Source organism: Mandrillus leucophaeus, unplaced genomic scaffold, assembly GCF_000951045.1.
Source record: "Mandrillus leucophaeus isolate KB7577 unplaced genomic scaffold, Mleu.le_1.0 Scaffold951, whole genome shotgun sequence".
NCBI lineage: Eukaryota > Metazoa > Chordata > Mammalia > Primates > Cercopithecidae > Mandrillus > Mandrillus leucophaeus.
In genome coordinates, this window is record NW_012110375.1 from 261245 (window position 1) to 280204 (window position 18960).

The window sequence follows — 18960 nt, forward strand, 5'->3', positions numbered from 1 at the left end:
AAAAAAAAAAAAAAAGGGAATGGTTGGTACAGAAACCCAATGAGTTCAATTTGAAACATCTTGGGCTTCAAATGTGCTATTTGGGTATTCAAGTTGAGAATGATGGAATATTATAAAATATTATTTATGCTAATATAATGGGAGAGAAATTATATTTCTAAAGGTATATATAACACTGGGAATTTTGAAAACATCTAGAAGCCCACAAATGAAAAGTCACAAAAGGTAAAACCATTCTCATAAGAAGAATCCACGATTTTTTTTTTTAACCTTTAGAAGAAGCCCTCACATTCAAATGCCCAGGATTTACTATTCTGATACCTCTTCTCCCTTCTCCTCTCAAAACAATTCTCAGCAGGTCCTTTGATATTTATAGAAAGGAAAAGACCATCCTTAACTCCAAAAAGTTTACCAAAGTGCAGCACAGAAGCAAAGACCAAAAAAAGACAGATACCAAGCATTCAGAAAAGAGGGTTAGTACCGATTGTGTTTCCAAGGTCATTATTCAATTTGACCAGCATTTAGTAATCACCTAGTATTTTTGGGGGGCTCTGAAGTATACTCTTCAGGATACGAAATGTAAATAAAATACAATCTCCACAGTTAAGGAGGCTACAGGTAGGAAATAAGTTGTCAGAAAAGACACAAGTAACAGAACATGAGACAAAATAAGCAAAACTTACTTTGCTTCATTTGCCTATTTATGTGTAAGCCTGAAGAGTTATGCAAACACGAGTGCTACAGAGATTCAAAAAGGAAAAAGACCATATCCAAACAGAAAGAGTGGGAATGCAAGATAGTAACCAGGAGACGCACCTTAAGGAAATATAAGGGGTTAGTTGGCCACAGTAGATGCTCCAATCAGAGTAAACTGAAAAAAAGGCATGCATTGCATTGGGGAAAACAGTTTCAATAGAACAAAGAGATGGAAATCAAATGAGCTGAGTGAAACGTAGTGAAAAAGTAGAAACAAAGAGTATAAATTATACTTTCAAAAAGCTTAATAGAACTGAAATATTTAAGAGATGGTGGAATACTAGGGGACTATTAAAAGAAATAATGTAGATAATGAAAACACACTGCCAGGGAAAGATAGTAAAAATATGTTGTTAAATTTCCTAAAACACATGGAACACAGAATACTTACATGCACGTAATATCAAGCTTCAAGATATGTAAAATAAAAAAAAGCACTATCAAAAATTACCAAATTCATAATAATGATGTATTTTTTGTTTCTTTTTATTTTTAGTTATTATTTTAAATAATTTTATTATTTATTCATTTTTATTTTTAATTTTAATATGTACAGAAAGAATTGTACATATTGTGTGAAGTACCTATGATACCTCAGTACACACATACAATGTGTAATGATCAAATCAGAGTAATCATAATGATTTCTAAACATCTCTCACTAGTTAATAGAATAAGCACAACAAAATCAGTATGAGCTGACTCCAGTACAGGACTGGTGCTTATCCTTATTAATAATCGGATCAATACAAATTAAAAAAACACAATTAGATATCTTTATGCACCATTAGATTAAGAAAGTTTTTAAAGTCTGCCAATTCCAAGCATGCGTGAGGATGTGGTGCAACAAGGACCCTCATGCACTGCTGATGGTAGGTGAAGCCATTCTGTACAATTCCTTGGCCTTCCTATTAAAGTTGAAGACTTTAATTCCACTCCTAGTCAAAAAATATTTAACAACCAGTACAGATAGGAAACTCCATTTCTCACAAATGGAAATACACATGTGACTCCAGGGGAGTTCTGACCCACAGCACTGGTGGCCACAGCCCCAGGAGGTCAGATGGACACTAGGTATTTCTCTACTGGGGTTCCAGGGACTACTGTGTTTTGGGGGGACAGCTAGAGACCCAGAACCATCAGGGCTGGTTGATGGACTCACACAACAGGCGGGACAAAAAGAGTAGCTCCTTAGCAGTGACTAAATAGGGGCCCCCAGGGTTGCAACAGAGTTGAAGGGGAACTTGGGGACTTGGGATAGTGACTTTTTACCAAGCTGAATAAAAATATTTCCAAATTTTGATAATTGGCATGGACTTCATAGTGGGTACTGGCTGAATATCAGTTCTGAATTTTCTTTAAGGCAACTCAAGCATATGTGCAACCGTGTACATGAAAAGAATGTGTATGTAACCACTAATTCATCACAAGCAAAGAGGAAAAAAACAGCAAAAAGGAAAATGGATGAATAAATTATGTTCAATTCATACAGTGGAATATTCTAGAGTAATGAAAATAAGCTACAGTCACAGGCAATGTGAATGATTCTCACTGGAGTAGAGGGGAGAAAAAAGACATGAAACAATACATACACTATGATTCCATTCATAAAAAGGCTTTACTAGATTAAACTATTGGATAGAGAAGCATAAATAGGTAGTAAACCACTAAATATGCAGAAATGATTATGAGAGTTGCGAAGGAGGAGAATAAGTAAGTTAAATGGGCAATTCTGAGGAGTAGAAATTTCCTTTACTTCATAATTATTTGGTAATTCCTCTTTATACGTTTAATGGGCTTTTCTCTATTATTTTATATTTTTCAATTAAGGAAAAAAGAATTTTAAAAATCTTGGAGCTCACTGAGAGTAGTGGGCTTTGCAGCTGAAGTCCAATAGTACAAATGACGTGGTAAGAGGCCGGCAGAGCTGTGAATTACAGCAACAAAGAAGGAAAGAAAGTGATTGGAGAATTATGCAACATGAATGGTATTTATGCAAACACGGCTCATTATAGGACACAGAACTCTCTGGGGAGCAGTGGAAGCCTTCTTAACTCAGAAAGAAACTCCCAACACAGTTTCCCAAAGAAAAATGGGCACCAAGGGCAAAGTAAGCAAATAAGCTGTATCTTTGTTCAGTTTGTGCTTTTCTGTGTCTTTGTATGTTTGGCTAAAAGAAGCTTCCTTCAGGAACTCAGGAAGCAGTGACTTACAGTTGATCAAAAGGATATGAGTGGCCCCTATGCCAGGAATTTATTCCAGGGAAATTAACTGTGGATTGCCAAAATGTTTATTACAAGGGTGTTGAGTTAATATTAATATTATTCAAATGGTCAAAAGAAGAGAGATTTAAGTAACTAGGCTGTAACCCTAAAATAGAATATGCATAAGTTACAAATAACGTTGCAGGAGAACATGGGAAAAACATTCACAGTATATTAATAAGTAGAAAAAGCAGATTACAAAATACTATGGACAATGTATCTTATTTGGGGATATTCAAAGAATTTGCATCAAAAGCATAAAGTGGGTAATGAGCTTACAGATGAATTTCATTTTATTTTTTGTCTTTAAAAACAGGTATGCCTTGGCACTTTGAAACTTCCTATAATTAATACATATTTCCTTTGAAACAAAATAAATAATATTCAAAAACATAATTCAAAATTACTTAGCTATTGAAAAATAGATATTCATGTGGTCAAAGACTTTGGGAAAAGTATACCAAATGTAAGCATAGTAGTGTTAGAACAGAAGATTATAGGTTTGTTTCTTTCTGCTTTCTTTCAATGTTGCTTATATTTGAAATTAAAAATATAATTTGAGGCTAGAAAAGAATTGGGATTATATAATCCCAAATACTTAAATTCTGTTCATTCATCTTTACCCAAATTCTTACAATTAGACCAAATTTGTATTTAATTCATATCCTACAGATAAATTTGATAATGATGTAAGCCTCATTTCTCAGACTTTTAATGAATTATCTGGGGACACTGTTCAAATGCAGATTTTGAGTTAGTGGATTTGAGGCAGGGCTTTCATCTCTAACAAATTCCCAAGTCATGTGAATAAATGCTTGTCTGAGGACCACACTTTGAGTTGCAAAGATGTAAAACACATCTATTCTCCAGCAATTATCTGACTCAGGTAATTCAGAGCTGATTTCAAACAGTTCACTCAATAGATTTTATAGGCCATCTACCTTTTCCAACTCTATAAATCTATCCTCTCTGTTATAGAGGGAAAAACTTGAGGCATTATATTAAGGTAAACTTCAATACACCTGTTATTATTTTTCAAGAAATAAAAAATGTAATGACTATAATGTAGAATTTAACTTCTTATTTTTCATTAAGATCCCTTGTCTTTAAAATAATATCTGTAAGATCCAGCCACAAACTGTTTAAGTCTTTGTCATGAAATTATAGTATTAATATATTCTAATTTTTTCTCATGATATCCTCTCTCTCCCACCCCCAACCCTGTCAAAATCTCTATCTCCTTCTTCCTTTTCTTTCTCTCTTTCAGGTTATTAGATGCAAAGCAGCCATCGCCTGGGAAGCAGGCAAGCCCCTTTGCATTGAAGAGGTTGAAGTAGCTCCCCCCAAGGCTCATGAAGTTCGCATTCAGGTAAGTGGAGACTTTCCTTGGGTGGGAGCAGACAGGGCCCCAAGTGGAGACATGGCTTCTGTCAAGTCAATCCTATGTGCTATGATTCAGAGGCCTTGGAGTTTCTAGTACAGGGAAGTTGTATTTTTAGGTTCAGTCAAAAATAGGCATTATCCCAAAAAGGAATAAATTATCCATTATTTTAGTAATTTTTGAATAATGGGTTTAAAATTGAATTGGTCTTAACATTAATCATTTACCCTAAGAATCAGACAAAGGAATTCACTTTGAATTTGAATTAGTTAGGTTTTCTTTTTGTTTTCCAATTGCTAATTATTTGAAAGTGTTATTAAAAGGAAGATAGAGAATTTGATCCAAAACAACAAAGAAGAAAAACCTGATATGCTGCTCTGGGCAGCCGAAGGGTCCTGGGTATCCAGAGGAAGAGACAGGAGTAGGTCACAGGGAGAAGAGAGTACGTGGAATGGAGTGAGATCACCGATGGCAAGTTTGGACTTTCCTCATTTTTCCCAAGCTGACCAGACTTATATTTTCCCTGAGGACCCCCACATTAAGAGTCTGTACATGAGAGTGAATGGGACATCCTCATTGACAGAACCTTGAAGAAGAATATAGATATGCATTGGTAATTAATGTAGACAATCCTTAATTTGATATCGTTCTCGTAACTGTAAAAGGTATATTACCTTAACTTTATTTCAGTAAATTTACCTTATAATAAGCCTATAATATAATAACCCTATAATATAAGCCCTATTACCTTTCATTTTTCCTCTCCTGGAGGCAATAATTGCCAATCCTATCTCTTTTTTGATTTTCTGACAACAGCAAAAGGTAGAAAACAAAGATGCATTATAAAACAAATTTAACCTAGTACATTTTTATTGGTTCTTTTTTTCAAAAGGTGATTCTTTTATTGAGTTCTAGAAGTCTTATAAAGTTTCAAAATGAGATCAGGCCTAATATTATATGTAACATCCAGTTCAATAATATAGTTGCAGAAATACAATTCAAGTCTGTAATTGCCTTGTAGATCATTGCTACTTCCCTGTGCCATACTGATGCCACTGTTATCGATTCTAAATTTGAGGGCTTAGCTTTCCCACTGATCGTTGGCCATGAGGCTGCAGGGATTGTGGAAAGTATTGGGCCAGGAGTGACCAACTTCAAACCAGGTATTTTATTTTATTCAGATAAAATGGAAATGTCACAATATTTCAGAGATAATTCTTGAGAGAGTCCTGGCTTGGCATGCTATAATTGATCTCTATTTACAAAGGGGGGCCATCTTTTCCAAAGTAAAACTGAGTCACACAATCTATCACAGTCTAGCAATGGGACAGAATATTTGAAATCAGAACTGTCTAATAAAATTTGGGAAATGTGGTCATTTTATTTACATAAAGCACTGAGAAATTGTCCTATGAAGCAAAGTTACAAGGTTAGCTTAAACTGAAATTTCCATGTTTAACAAATGACACCTTACAAAAGAACAAGATCATGTCCTTTGCAGGAATATGGAAGCTGTCAGTCATTACTCTTAGCAAACTATTGCAGGAACAGAGAACCAAATACTGAGTGTTCTCACTTATAAGTAGGAGCTAAATAATGAGAACATATGGACACAAATGGGGCAATGACAGGCACACTGGGACCTACTTAAGGATGAAGGATGGAGGCAGGAGAGGCTCAGAAAAATAACTGTCGGGTACTATGCTTAGTACCCGGGTGACAAAATTAGCTGTACACCAAACTTCCATGACACGAGTTTACCTATATAGCAAACCTGCACATGTACCCCTAAATCTAAAATTAAAAGTGTTGTTTTTCCTTTTCTTTTCTGCGACAGAGTCTTGCTCTGTCACCCAGGCTGGAGTGCAGTGGCGCAATCTCAGTTCACTGCAATCTCCACCTCCTGGGTTCAAGCGATTCTCCTGCCTCAGCTTCCCGAGCAGCTGGGATTACAGGCATGTGCCACCACACCTGGCTAATTTTCTATTTTTAGTAGAGACAGGGTTTCACCATGTTGGCCAGGCTGGTCTCAAACTCCTAACCTCAGGTGATCCACCCACCTTGGCCTCCCAAAGTGCCGGGATTACAGGCATGAGCCATTGTGCCCAGACATTTTTTTTTTTAACAGAGTCTTACTCTGTTGCCCAGGCTGGAGGACTGTGGCATGATCTTGGCTTACTGCAACCTCCACCTCCCGAGTTCACATAATTTGTGTGCCTCAGCCTCCAGAGTAGCTGGGATTACAGACATGATCCACCACACCTGGCTAATTTTTGTATTTTTAGTAGAGACAGGGTTTCACCATGTTGGCAAGGCTGGTCTTGAATTCCCAACCTCATGCGATCTGCCTGCCTCAGCCTCCCAAAGCACTGAGATTACACATGTGAGCCACTGCATCTGGTGTAAAATAAAAGGTTTTGTTAATGACATGTTATAACAACTTCTATATAAAAATGCAAACTATTTTAATATTAACAGCAAACTATGTAAAGAATTAGGACTTAGAGGTAGCTTTAGTGAGAAATATACATATGTCAGTGTTAGCCGAAGTGTCTTTTTGGAAGTGTGTAAGATAAACATAATACCTAAATGAAGCACACACCAATAGCTGAAATTATTTACTCCACATTTTACAACAGATCCTCCAGATACTGGAATATGGGCTATGTAATCCTCATTTGGCAGGCTGGATGAACCATGCCACTCTTTTCTCTTTGAATGAGAATGCTCCAAAGTTAGAGGTACATTAGTACCTTTCCATTCCAAAAAAGACTGTACAAACAAATTGCTTCCCAACATTTTGTGTCAATGAAGGAGTCTGGCCAATATCATCCCTTTAGCCCCAGCTCTGCCACTTACTGGCTATGTAATCTTGACCAGTTATGTCACTTTTCTGTGATTCAGCTCAGATTTCTGTTTTATATAGTGTGAATAAAAATAGGGCTCATCTAAAAGAGTTGTTCTGAGAATTAAGTTCTGAAATAATACATGTAAATAGTTATGTATTAAATGCATGCGTGGCATGTATTAAATGCATGCGTGGCATGTATTAAATGCATGCATGGCATGTATTAAATGTTGAACAAATGTGAATTATCATCATTAGACCTCAGGCATTGAAGCACAGAAGTCACGATTAAATTGGAATGTATTAAAAAGTGGAAAAATGTGGAATTTGAAAGTGAATCTAAAGGTGAAACATGGCAATGATATAAAGTTTATACCTAGCCTATAATTGTTTACCTCTCCTATTATATAAGGATGTTATGTTTCATACATGGTGTTTGGAAATGTAATAAACAATAGTCATGACGCAGAGAGTCATAATGACAGCAAAGTCCCAGAGTTCTGTGTCTGATGATATCAACACAGATTTGTTGCTTGACTGCCTAGCAGAGTAATTTTTTAAAAAATACAATATAGGCAATACTTGGGGGAATCTGCAGTCTTGTAAGGTAATGAAATATTGTAGCCACCTATACTTTCCACTGAATATAAAATGTGTACTATAAAGAAAAGGTGTTTTCCACTGGTTTATCTGGTAGGAACTATAAGTAACATCTTAGGCACCATCCAACATATGGCCTTTCTTTCTAGGTGACAAAGTAATTCCACTTTATGCACCTCTATGTAGAAAATGCAAGTTTTGTCTGAGTCCACTCACAAATTTTTGTGGAAAAATCAGGTAAGCACTCTACACTGTTAGTATAAATTTGAATGAATATTTTGGAAAGCACATTGACATTACCTAAATGGCCTTGAAGAGGTGCAAACCTTCCACATACTAATTCTAATCCTAGGTGTGTACAAGATACTACTGCAAGTGCACACAAAGAAACATGTGCTGGAATGTTCATTGCAACACTGTTTATTATAGTGAGCAATTTAAAACAGCACAAATGTCCATCAGAAAGAGAATGAATTTTAAAAGTGCTACATAGTAGCACAATGGACTACTACACAACAATGAAAATGGCTAAACTTGAGCTGCATATATTAACATAAAATAATCTCACACACATAATGTTAAGGGAAATAAGCAAATTGCTGAAGGAATATTTAGTAAGGTGTCATATACAAAAACAATACTATACTTTCTAATGGTTATTTGTATATGTAGTAAAAGCATAAATAAATCACTGAAATAATAAATGCCAAATTCAGAATAATAAATACTTCTACAGGGATGAGAGAGGGAAACAATAAGGCACAGTAAAGTGATTTACCCCAGGGCAACATAGTTATAAGTCTTAGAGCCAGGTTTTTAACCCAGACAGTATGGCTCCGGAGTCCACAATCTTAATCATCTTGTTTTTGCTTTACTGAGACTACAGACGGATCCTTTCTTCCTTAACACTAGTTGAAAGCAGTTATTTAAGAAGCTAAAACTGTACTACTCTTACATCTATTACTGTGCCTCAATTTTTTCATCTAAAAAATGAGGATCAAAACAATGCCTGCTTCATAGATTTGTTCTAGACATTCAAAGAACTAATATTTTTTGCAAAGTTTTAATGAAATAATGGATTTAGACAATGCCAATAAATTCTTTCTAATGTTATAAAAAGAGAGATAATTATATATTCCAAATGAAATATACAATACCACCTATAAAGTATTACCACAAAAATATAAAATCTGAATCAGATCAAGTGTTTACATCAAAAATACTAATTTATGAGGGGATACAGGGATACAGAAATATGTTTAACCATATTACAGGAATGTTATGAGCAAACTCCAGAGTGAGGAAAACTCTACAAGACAAATGATTCAATTTCTTCAACAAACAAATTGCAAGGAGAGAGAGAGACAGAAGGGATCTATAATTTAAGATAATTAAGAGATGACAAATATGTGGACCTAAAAGAATCCTTTAGAGACACACGTTAATGTATTTACAGATGAAATAGTGATATCTGGGATTTGCTGCAAAATATTCCAGTGTAGGGGAGGGAGCAGGTATTGTGAAGGAATAATAGGTGAAACTTGATTGGCCATGAGTTGATGGTTACTGGAGCTGGGACACAGACACATAAGGGTTCATTATGCTATTCCTTCTACTTTTATACATGTTCAAATTTTCCATAATAAAAATTTTTAAGAGTTAATACATGTAAAGCCCTTAAAAGCATTTCTGGTACACAAAAGCATTCAAAAAAAGTTTGTTCCCTGGCCGGTGCGGTGGCTTATGCCTGTAATCCCAGCACATTGGGAGGCCGAAGCTGGAGGATCACCTGAGGTCGGGAGTTTGAGAACAGCCTGACCAACATGGAGAAACCCTGTCTCTACTAAAAATACAAAATTAGCCGGGCATGGTGATGCATACCTATAATCCCAGCTACTCGGGAGGCTGAGGCAGGAAAATTGCTTGAACCCAGGAGGCGGAGGTTGCAGTGAGCTGAGATCGTGCCACTGCACTCCAGCCTGGGCAACAAGAGCAAAACTTCGTCTAAAAAAAAAAAAAAAAAGTTTATTCCCCGCACTCCAGCCTGAGTGACAAAACGAGACCCTGTCACTTTAAAAAAATTGTTGTTGTTATCTTTAAAATGCTTTCAACAAACTATACTTTGTGAAAAGTCTTGTTGTTTCCCTAATTTTTCTGTCGTGTAAATTGTCATGAAAGATGTATAATGCTCAATATATTTTGTAGGAAAATGATCAGTCTTCCATTTATTGTAACTCCTCTTTATTTGTATCTCTCTCTCTCTTTTTTAATTTTCTAGTAATCTTAAAAATCCTGCTAGTGATCAACAACTAATGGAAGACAAAACCAGCAGGTTTACCTGCAAAGGAAAACCAGTTTACCATTTCTTGGGAACCAGTACATTCTCTCAGTACACTGTAGTGTCAGATACTAATCTTGCCAAAATAGACGATGATGCAAATTTAGAGAGAGTTTGTCTGCTTGGATGTGGGTTTTCAACTGGCTATGGGGCTGCAATCAACAATGCCAAGGTAAATGGTTAAACACCAGTTTGTGTAAAACAGAAGTTACTGGGAGGCAGTGTGATACAGATGAACCTGTTATCTCTAAACATTGGCTGTGTCATTTATTACCTCTGTGATTTTAGGCAAGTTATTTAACCCTTCTAGAATAATATCTACTAAAAATACTCATGAGGATAATTGAATCACATCATATATGTAAAACATCTGGCCCAGTAGCCTACATATAATTGGTGCCCAGCATATGTTCTTATACTATACTAACATGTTAGATTACAGATCATCCCTGATTCAAATACAGCCTGTTTAAATATGTCTCCTAAGGATGAATGCTCATCCTAGGACAGGTGACTCCATCAAAGGGCAATAAAAATGACAGAAACTCACTTCCATCTTCACACAACCACCCCTGTCTTCTCCCTGATGCTACAGATTTCTCTCCTTCAATCAGTAGTAGTTCATTTCTGCTTCTCATCCTGTTCCTTTGTAGCTTCAAAGGAGGGTCTCTGGTAGCAGCCCTGATGTTGACCAGATGTGTCCCTAGAATCCCAAGTTAGAATTTAGAGACTCTTACAAAGCATCTGATCTAGAACTAGAGAGATATCAAAGACGGATCTCACAGTTGGACATCTCAAATAACCTCCTTATTTGAACCTCCCTGACATCAACCTTTATTCCTGACTCAAAACTGCAAAATGCAGCCAGAGTGGTCTTTCAAACAACAAGTCTGAAGATTTTATTTTTCCTGCAATATTTCATTTTTCCCTCAGGGTGAGGTCAAATTCCTCAGTAGGCTACAGTGACTTCCTACTTCTCCCTTTCCGCTGTGCACTGTTCCCTTGGCTCCACTCTGAGTCTCCAGGCTTCAGTCACTGTGGTCTCTGGGCTTTCCACACTTGGCTTCCAGCAACAGTGCAGAGAAGACCACCCTGCCTCCTTCAGGCTGACTCCATTTATCACTTCCTCTCAGAGATCTACTTCAGGTTCTCAGGTATGCTTTGGGTGTCCCTCCCAGTTTTCACCCCAAATTTTTTTTCTTTTTTGAGACAGGGTCTCACTCTGTTGCCCATGCTGGAATGCAGTGGCATGATCATGATTCACTGCAGCCTTGACCTCCTGGGCTCAAGCGAACTTCCCACTTCAGTCCTCCAAGTAGCTGGGATTACAGGCATGCACTACCATGCCTGGCTATTTTTTTAATTTTTTATAGAGACAGGGTCTCCCTATGTTGCCCACGCTGGTCTTGAACTCCTAGGCTCAAGCAGTTCTCCCATTTTTACCTCCCAAAATGCTAGGATTACAGACGTGAGCCACCGCCAGCCTCTGTCTTCATTCTTATCACACTATAGAGAAATCTCCCATGTATTTTTCTGTCCTATTGTACTATTTGTTCCTTGAGGGCAAGAACTCTCTGTTATTCATTGCGATAGCTCTGGAGGCTGGAATTGTCCCTGGCACATAATAGGAGCTTGATAATTTTTCAATGAATGAACAAATAAAACCAGGTGCATGTGAAACCCTTAAAACATCCTGGTGAGGCCTGGTCCTCGGCTTTGTAAACCAGAAAGTCCTTTTTATCAGGTTACCTAGAGTTGTTCAGTGTCAAGGAAACAAAGTCAGCCTCACCACAATAAGAGGTTGATCTAGTAGCCAAGATACCAAAGTATGACTCTTCATTGAGAATTTTATCTGCTACATAGACAAAAATGCTACTCTTTGCTATCAGCATGTTATCTCCCTTTAAAAATGTATTCATCCGCACAATTACTCATTAGTACACAAATTTAAAAATTGTATTAGAAACCAATCTACAATCAGAGAAGGATACTAGTAGCTGGGTGGAGCTGACAGCAGATGTGCACATGGCAGTCAAAGCCTGTTTTCTGCTGTATGGTGCTAGAGATTCAGGGAAGAAGTATCACTCTTCAAGTCTTCCTCTGCTGGGCTCCATGCAGTCCATCCTCTTCTACTACTCTAGTCCTTTTAAGGGCCATTAGCTCTAGAGATTCAGCTACAGCTTTCTTTCTTAATTACTTATTTTTAATTGAAAAAATTTTTTATACATTTATGAAGTATAATGTAATGTTTTGATATATGTATACATTGTAGAATAATTAAATCAAGCTAATAATGTACCCATCACTTCATATACTAATATTTTTGTGGTGAGAACATTAAAAATCTACTATCGTAGCAATTTTCAGATAAACAATACATTATTATTAATTATAGTCACCATAGGGTACAATGAAATTCCAGAAATTATTCCTCCTCTCTAACCGAAACTTTGTATCCTTTGACCAACATCATCCCATTCCTCATTTATTCCCCCAGACTCTGGTAACCACCAGCCTAGTCTCTCCTTCTATGAGTTTGTCTTTTTTAGATTCCACATACAAGTGAGATCATAAAGTATCTGTCTTTCTGTGCCTGGCTTATTTAACCTAACATAATATCCTCCAGGTTCATCTATGTTTTCACTATGACAGGATTTTCTCCTTTTTTAAAGCCTAAGTAGTACTCCACTGTGTATACACATATCACATTTTTCTTATCTATTCATCTATTTGTGGAGCAAAAGCCAGGGGTGTGCATACCTAATATTATAGATAAATAAGGAAAGTATTGCAGTTTACCTGTTGCTTAGTAATTTTGTTTCCAATTTAGAATGTATTAATACTTACCTTGAGCAGATTTTCTCTTTTCCTTTTGTTTAAGGATTGGTTCCACATTTTGGCTATTGTGAATAATGCTTCATTGAACATGGGTATGCACAGCTCATTTCCTCTGGTTATATATCCAGAAGTGGAATTGTACAGCTTTCTTTTAAATCCAGTCAAAGTCGACCTAAATTTCCAGGAGCTATTCTTCCCATTGTAAAGGAAGAGATTCTAGCTGCTAAGCCACCTCATGGGATGCTCAGAGAGAAATGAATCTGATAGGAAGAAATTAGGGAAAGTGAAGTATCAGTAATTCTATTCAAAAGGCAAGAGCTTTGATAAAATTTAACTTACTTCTGGGAAGAAAAGTGAAGCAACCTCTCTGTATAATTATTGAGAACATACTAGCATCACCAGAACCCCTATTTCTTTTTGATGTGCTTGTATCTGCCAATTAAACAACATTACACAGAGACCTTTGGAAGAGTGGAAATATCCTCTAACAGTGGTACTTGCAGACAGATAATCATCCACTGTGTGTAGACCTACTTGCAAATTGTGGGGGCAATTTATAGTGACCCCACCAAAGTTCTGCGAGCAAATGCACTTTTATACACAGGGGCCTAGTTGTATAATACAAGTAATGCAGCATATTCTATTTACACACTGTCGTGAGTTAGCCTGAGAATCCAACTAGTAGTTACACTGCTGCAATGGGAAAAATGCATTTCCACTTCCTAAGAGACTCACAGGCTCTTTTTAACTGAGACTCTGGAGAAATATATTAAGAAACATACTGAACACATGCCACAACATTATAGTAAAGAAGCTATCATAAGAACAATATTCTTACTATTTGCTCTCTCTATATATATATATATTATTTCCCCTGAGTAGCAAAAGCCAGAGGTGTGCATACCTAATATAGATAAATAATGAAAATATTGCAGTTTACCTGTTGCTCAGTAATTTTGTTTCCAATTTAGAATGTATTAATACTTACCTTGAGCAGATTTTCTCTTTTCCTTTTGTTTATGTTTTAATACTAACAGCTTTGCATCCTCATTAGGAAATATTAAGTATCTCTCTATGTAGTATTTTTCTATCACTATACTAGTCTGTAGAATAACATATTCCAGTTACAGCATCTTTTCTTACCATCTTATCTATTACTTCCATTTAATGCAATGAAACAAACATTTATTAAAGACTCAACGTACAGAAGACCCTTTCACAACAATGTGGAATTTAAAAAGTTTCTGCCTTCATAAAATGTAGTCTTTTAAAGAAACACACATACACACACAATCAAGGCAGGTTACAAATTATATGATACAAGAAAAACAAAACGATAGGCATTGATTTCTGATTAAAGAATCAAGAAAAGTTTCATAGAGAGAATGTCCTTGAAGTCAGGCCTAGGAGTATAGGTTATACTTTAATTAAAGAAAATAAGATGAAAAGTACATCAGTCTGAGGGAACAGTGTCAACTACAGCATGAGGAGAAGTGCAACAATCCGTTCGCAGTTCTTGTACTGGGAATATCATGGCGATGAAGTTGGAAGGTAGACAGAGGTCAGACAATAAAAATCCTTTCATGCCATGTAAAACAAATTGGATTTCATTCCAAACTGGTGATTTGGAGTGATCAAGTAAATCACTGTAATATTAATACAACCAAATGAGACCTATTAGAAATATAGATGTCAAATCACTAGTGATCCAATTTTAAAAGGAAAGCAATAAACCCTTCAGAATGTGTGGGTTTTCAAATTTTGTTCTAACACTGAAGGGAAAAAGTAAAACAAGGGAATTACTTTTACTTGGGTTTGTTTCTTATAATCTTAATGAACATTAAATAATTCTCCAAATTTAGGTAGTAATGCATCCATTTTCACATTGGCAGATTTCCTCCATTGGCTATATCATAGAGTTTAATAGCAGGCTGTCCTTAATTCATATGTTCATGCCCCTACTTCCTCCTGCCCCTTAAAACGAAAAAAGTGGGACTAGCTACTTTAAAAGTTATTTTACAATTTTTCTGCTTGCAGGTCACCCCTGGCTCGACTTGTGCTGTCTTTGGCCTAGGAGGTGTGGGTCTTTCTGCTGTAATGGGTTGTAAAGCGGCAGGAGCTTCCAGAATCATAGGTATTGACATCAACAGCGAGAAGTTTGCAAAGGCTAAAGCCCTGGGAGCCACTGATTGCCTCAATCCTAGAGACCTACATAAACCCATCCAGGAGGTTATCATTGAATTGACCAAGGGAGGTGTGGATTTTGCTCTTGACTGTGCAGGTGGATCTGAAACCATGGTATGTATATTTTTCTCTTGGTTTATGTTTTCAATTTATTCTTTGGCTGTTAAATAATAGGGGAAAGTGGGTTATGTTTATTATGGCAACTATAACCATTCCTTCTTAGTACTTTCAAATGGATGACAGTGGAGTAGAAGTATAAGCCACAAATCATTTCCCATTCCCTCAGCTATACTCCATTTCCTTCAATGCCCATGAATGTGTCCCCCCAAATGCCAGTACTATCTTGGTGAGTTCAATCTTCTCTTGTGATAAGAAGCCATGCCAGCATTATGTGTAGATGCTGATTTTTCTTTTGAGATCCCTTTAAAAAGCTCAATATTATTTGTCTGGAGATAATATTTTCTAATTTTGTTTTCTATGATAATTCCAATTCCTATTCCTTGGAGACAATTTTAGGGGTTTCTTCATTTTTAATTAATTAGAGAAATGTTCCTTTTGACTATGAAATCAAATAAAATGACAAGTGCATTAAGTGACAGCATTCTTTAGCAAAAGATATAAAGGGATGAATTAACTAACTGCAATGAATAAATAGGAAAAACATCTGTTTGGCTTAGCTATCTTATACATTATATACATGTCATTAATATTAATATTTGTTAATAATGTAGAATATCTTTTCTATAACAGTATATAATATTTAAAATTAATAAACAATATGTGCATGTATTGATATATTTAACATGTTTACAGATAATAAATACTATTTGTTAACACTTAGATACTATACATTATATAATAATCTATTGTAAGTAATGTTTATTAATGTGTAAATAACTATTTCTATTAGTCCTTAATATTAATGTTACTAATATTTGTTCATTCTTCTATATGAAACGCAGCAAAAAATAAAGAGAAAACTTAGAAATGAACATTTTAAAAGAATTGTGTTTTATGAGAAGTGAGCCCTCCCCCCACAAAAAAATATACAGAAGGCAGATCTAGAGGAGGAAATAAGAGAGGGTGACTGGTGTTTCCTAATAGCTACAACACATTCGCTCCCATATTAAAGTAGAACAGGGAGAGGCTAGCAACCTGCACACAGCCCAGCTCTGTCCATCAGATCTCAATAAATAGGTTGCAAAATTAGGTCCAAATTACACATTTGAAATTTTCTATATTTCAAAAAAACCATACCACAAAATTTAAGTCACCTTTTTTTCCTGAACACTGCAATGTTGTATCATTCTGATTTCTTCCCAACTCAGGACAGGCTACAGTGCCCTCAGTGACTGCACTGGTTGCACACTTATGAAGCCGGCCTGTCTATTCTACTCCAAAAAATGGAATGAAGAACCAACTACAACTACAGGCAATATACTGAAAAGTTACCTTGCTGGAGTGCCCAGCCTAATTCTCCAGAGAGTCAGCAAATAATCACCTAATGTGTATTTACTCAAAGACACTAAGCAGATTTAGGGAGTTTTGTTTTGTGTTGTTTGTTTGTTTGTTTTTGTTTTTAATGAAATGACCAAAGAATTCATCAACTGAATTATCTGCCTATGGATTTTTCTTATTTCATTAGTGAGAGCCATGAAGTAGTTGTGATGTTATTCCTTTTACTTACACCTTCACTCAGCCTAGCTCCCAAGCCATCCTCTAGGCAAGATATAAAGCATAAAATTCTATACTTCCCAGAAGCAAATTTTGTGCTGGTTCTTCCCCCTTGGTTCTTACACAACTGGTGTATTCCCCAGAAGAGAATGAGATCCAGGAAGACTTGTGATGACAGCCACAGGCTGCTGTTCCTCAGTCATTCTTCTCTGAACAGTTTCATTATAATATATGCAAACTGCTGAAAACAGTATCTGGCAGGTACTAAGCATACAATAAACATTAGCTATTATTGAAAATGCATGCATCAAGGGCTCCATATCTGGCACTGCTCACCTGTGTTCAAGGCTTCAGGCCCTGCTTTTGAATTGATGTTAGTACCTGCAGTGTGCAGCATGCCACATCCATCACCCCGCTTCCCATGGCTCATTTATTTACAAACACTAAAATTTAGCCTATTCACCTTATTTTTCTTGTACAGAGATTCTCAACACTAGCTATATGTTAGAATTTCCTCAAGAGTTTTTCATTGTTGTTTTGTTGCTTTTTTAATACCAATGAATGCGCCATACCCAGGATATTCTTGTGTGCTGGGGGCCCACTGACAACATTTTAAAAATTAATTTCTCAAGCTGAGAACCACTGACCTAAAAGTTAGCATCTTCTATCATTAAACTGACTTAGTATATCATGAAAGTCATTTTCAGTTATGGAACAGAATTACATTAGAAAATCCAAATAAATCCTTGGAAAGAGAAGGATTTACTTAATCACCAAAAGATGAGTTACCTACTCTCCTACCAAAAGTTTCTATAACTAGGAAAAGCTATGTTTCTAGGTTTCAATGACCTCTAACCCTCTAAACCAAGGGTCAACACCCTGTAACTTACCAGCACAAGGATTATTTACTCACACTTGCTAAGGACCCTTTTAAGGAGCTGAAGGTAGTGATACTGGAGTCTAAGACCTGACTGGAAGCTGCAGAAAGATTTTATAACTTTTCAGTGATTAATTTTTTATAGCTTTGATAAGCCCCAGCAATAAGTCAGAGACTTAATTTAGAATTTAATTTTGAAAGTGTTTGTCAAAAATGTTAAAGGCCTCAAAACATTTGATTAAAACAGAACCATAGGTCACTGTAAAGCAATAGTTACTTATTTAGCCAAATATATCATCAAAAGACTTTAAAGGCAATACATAAGGATATATGGATGTAAAAACCTTAACCCTGTTTTTTAAAGCAATTAAAAACCTAATATAGACAACATGGGAATTATTTTAATAAAATGTATAATGTTGTTTCTTAAGTCAGTTACCAGAAAGGGAAAGAAAAACTGGTAGTGTGACTGCTTCTCCTTATGAGAGGCCCATTTCAATAAACCTGATGGGAAAAGTGCTTGAATTTAATCAGACATGGGAAAAGTGTGTTCAGGATTATGAGGACAGCAGGAAAATACATAATTCTTAGTAGCTGCATGAGAAATTTTCTCATTACATTGAAAAATTTAAACATATCAAGAAAAGCCAAGAGTACAGAATCAAGTTGTACTGGAGGAAAACATTCACTCCTAGACCTTTAAGATAAAACATTTTAGTATCAGGCCATAAGAATAGTTAGAACTGGAGGAAAAAACTTATAATAACTGATGAAAAGGCTAAAGAAGAGAGTTATATCAGTCCAAGGGGAGACAAAGCTGAAAGCAGGGAGATAGCAAAAGTTGAACTTCTGACATATGATTTTGAGAAGTTTTCAAAAGAAACAAATTATAAAATTAAAAGTTAAATTTCGTTTAATTTTATTAAGAGCAAATCAATACTGTAAAGAAACTTTGTTTTAACATAGGGGAATAATCTTAGAAAGACTATTCTAAATAATCCTCTTTTAATTATAGCAAATTTAATCCCATACAAAATTTTTTTATAAATTCCTCTTCATGAACCTTATTATGACTTACACAGATGGTCTATGATATGCCTGGACTTTTGACTTATCCTAATTTTTTTCTTTTTAAATAATCAGTCATTTTATTTTAGGACAAGATTTTACCATAAGATTCTTTTTTATATGAAATTATTT

At 35.8% G+C, this 18960-nt stretch overlaps 1 protein-coding gene across 1 annotated transcript in view; it reads left to right on the top strand.

Moving 5' to 3' along the window:
* Nucleotides 1-2761: 2761 nt before the first annotated feature.
* The window catches only part of ADH4 (alcohol dehydrogenase 4 (class II), pi polypeptide), a 21380-nt gene continuing 5181 nt past the window's right edge, over nucleotides 2762-18960 (top strand). Inside the window, exons 1-6 of the mRNA XM_011970548.1 lie at nucleotides 2762-2866; nucleotides 4288-4389; nucleotides 5423-5564; nucleotides 7999-8086; nucleotides 10128-10359; nucleotides 15063-15323. Of these exons, the coding sequence (XP_011825938.1) occupies nucleotides 2849-2866; nucleotides 4288-4389; nucleotides 5423-5564; nucleotides 7999-8086; nucleotides 10128-10359; nucleotides 15063-15323 (843 nt within the window). The 5' untranslated portion in view covers nucleotides 2762-2848. The remainder of the gene's footprint in view (nucleotides 2867-4287; nucleotides 4390-5422; nucleotides 5565-7998; nucleotides 8087-10127; nucleotides 10360-15062; nucleotides 15324-18960) is intronic.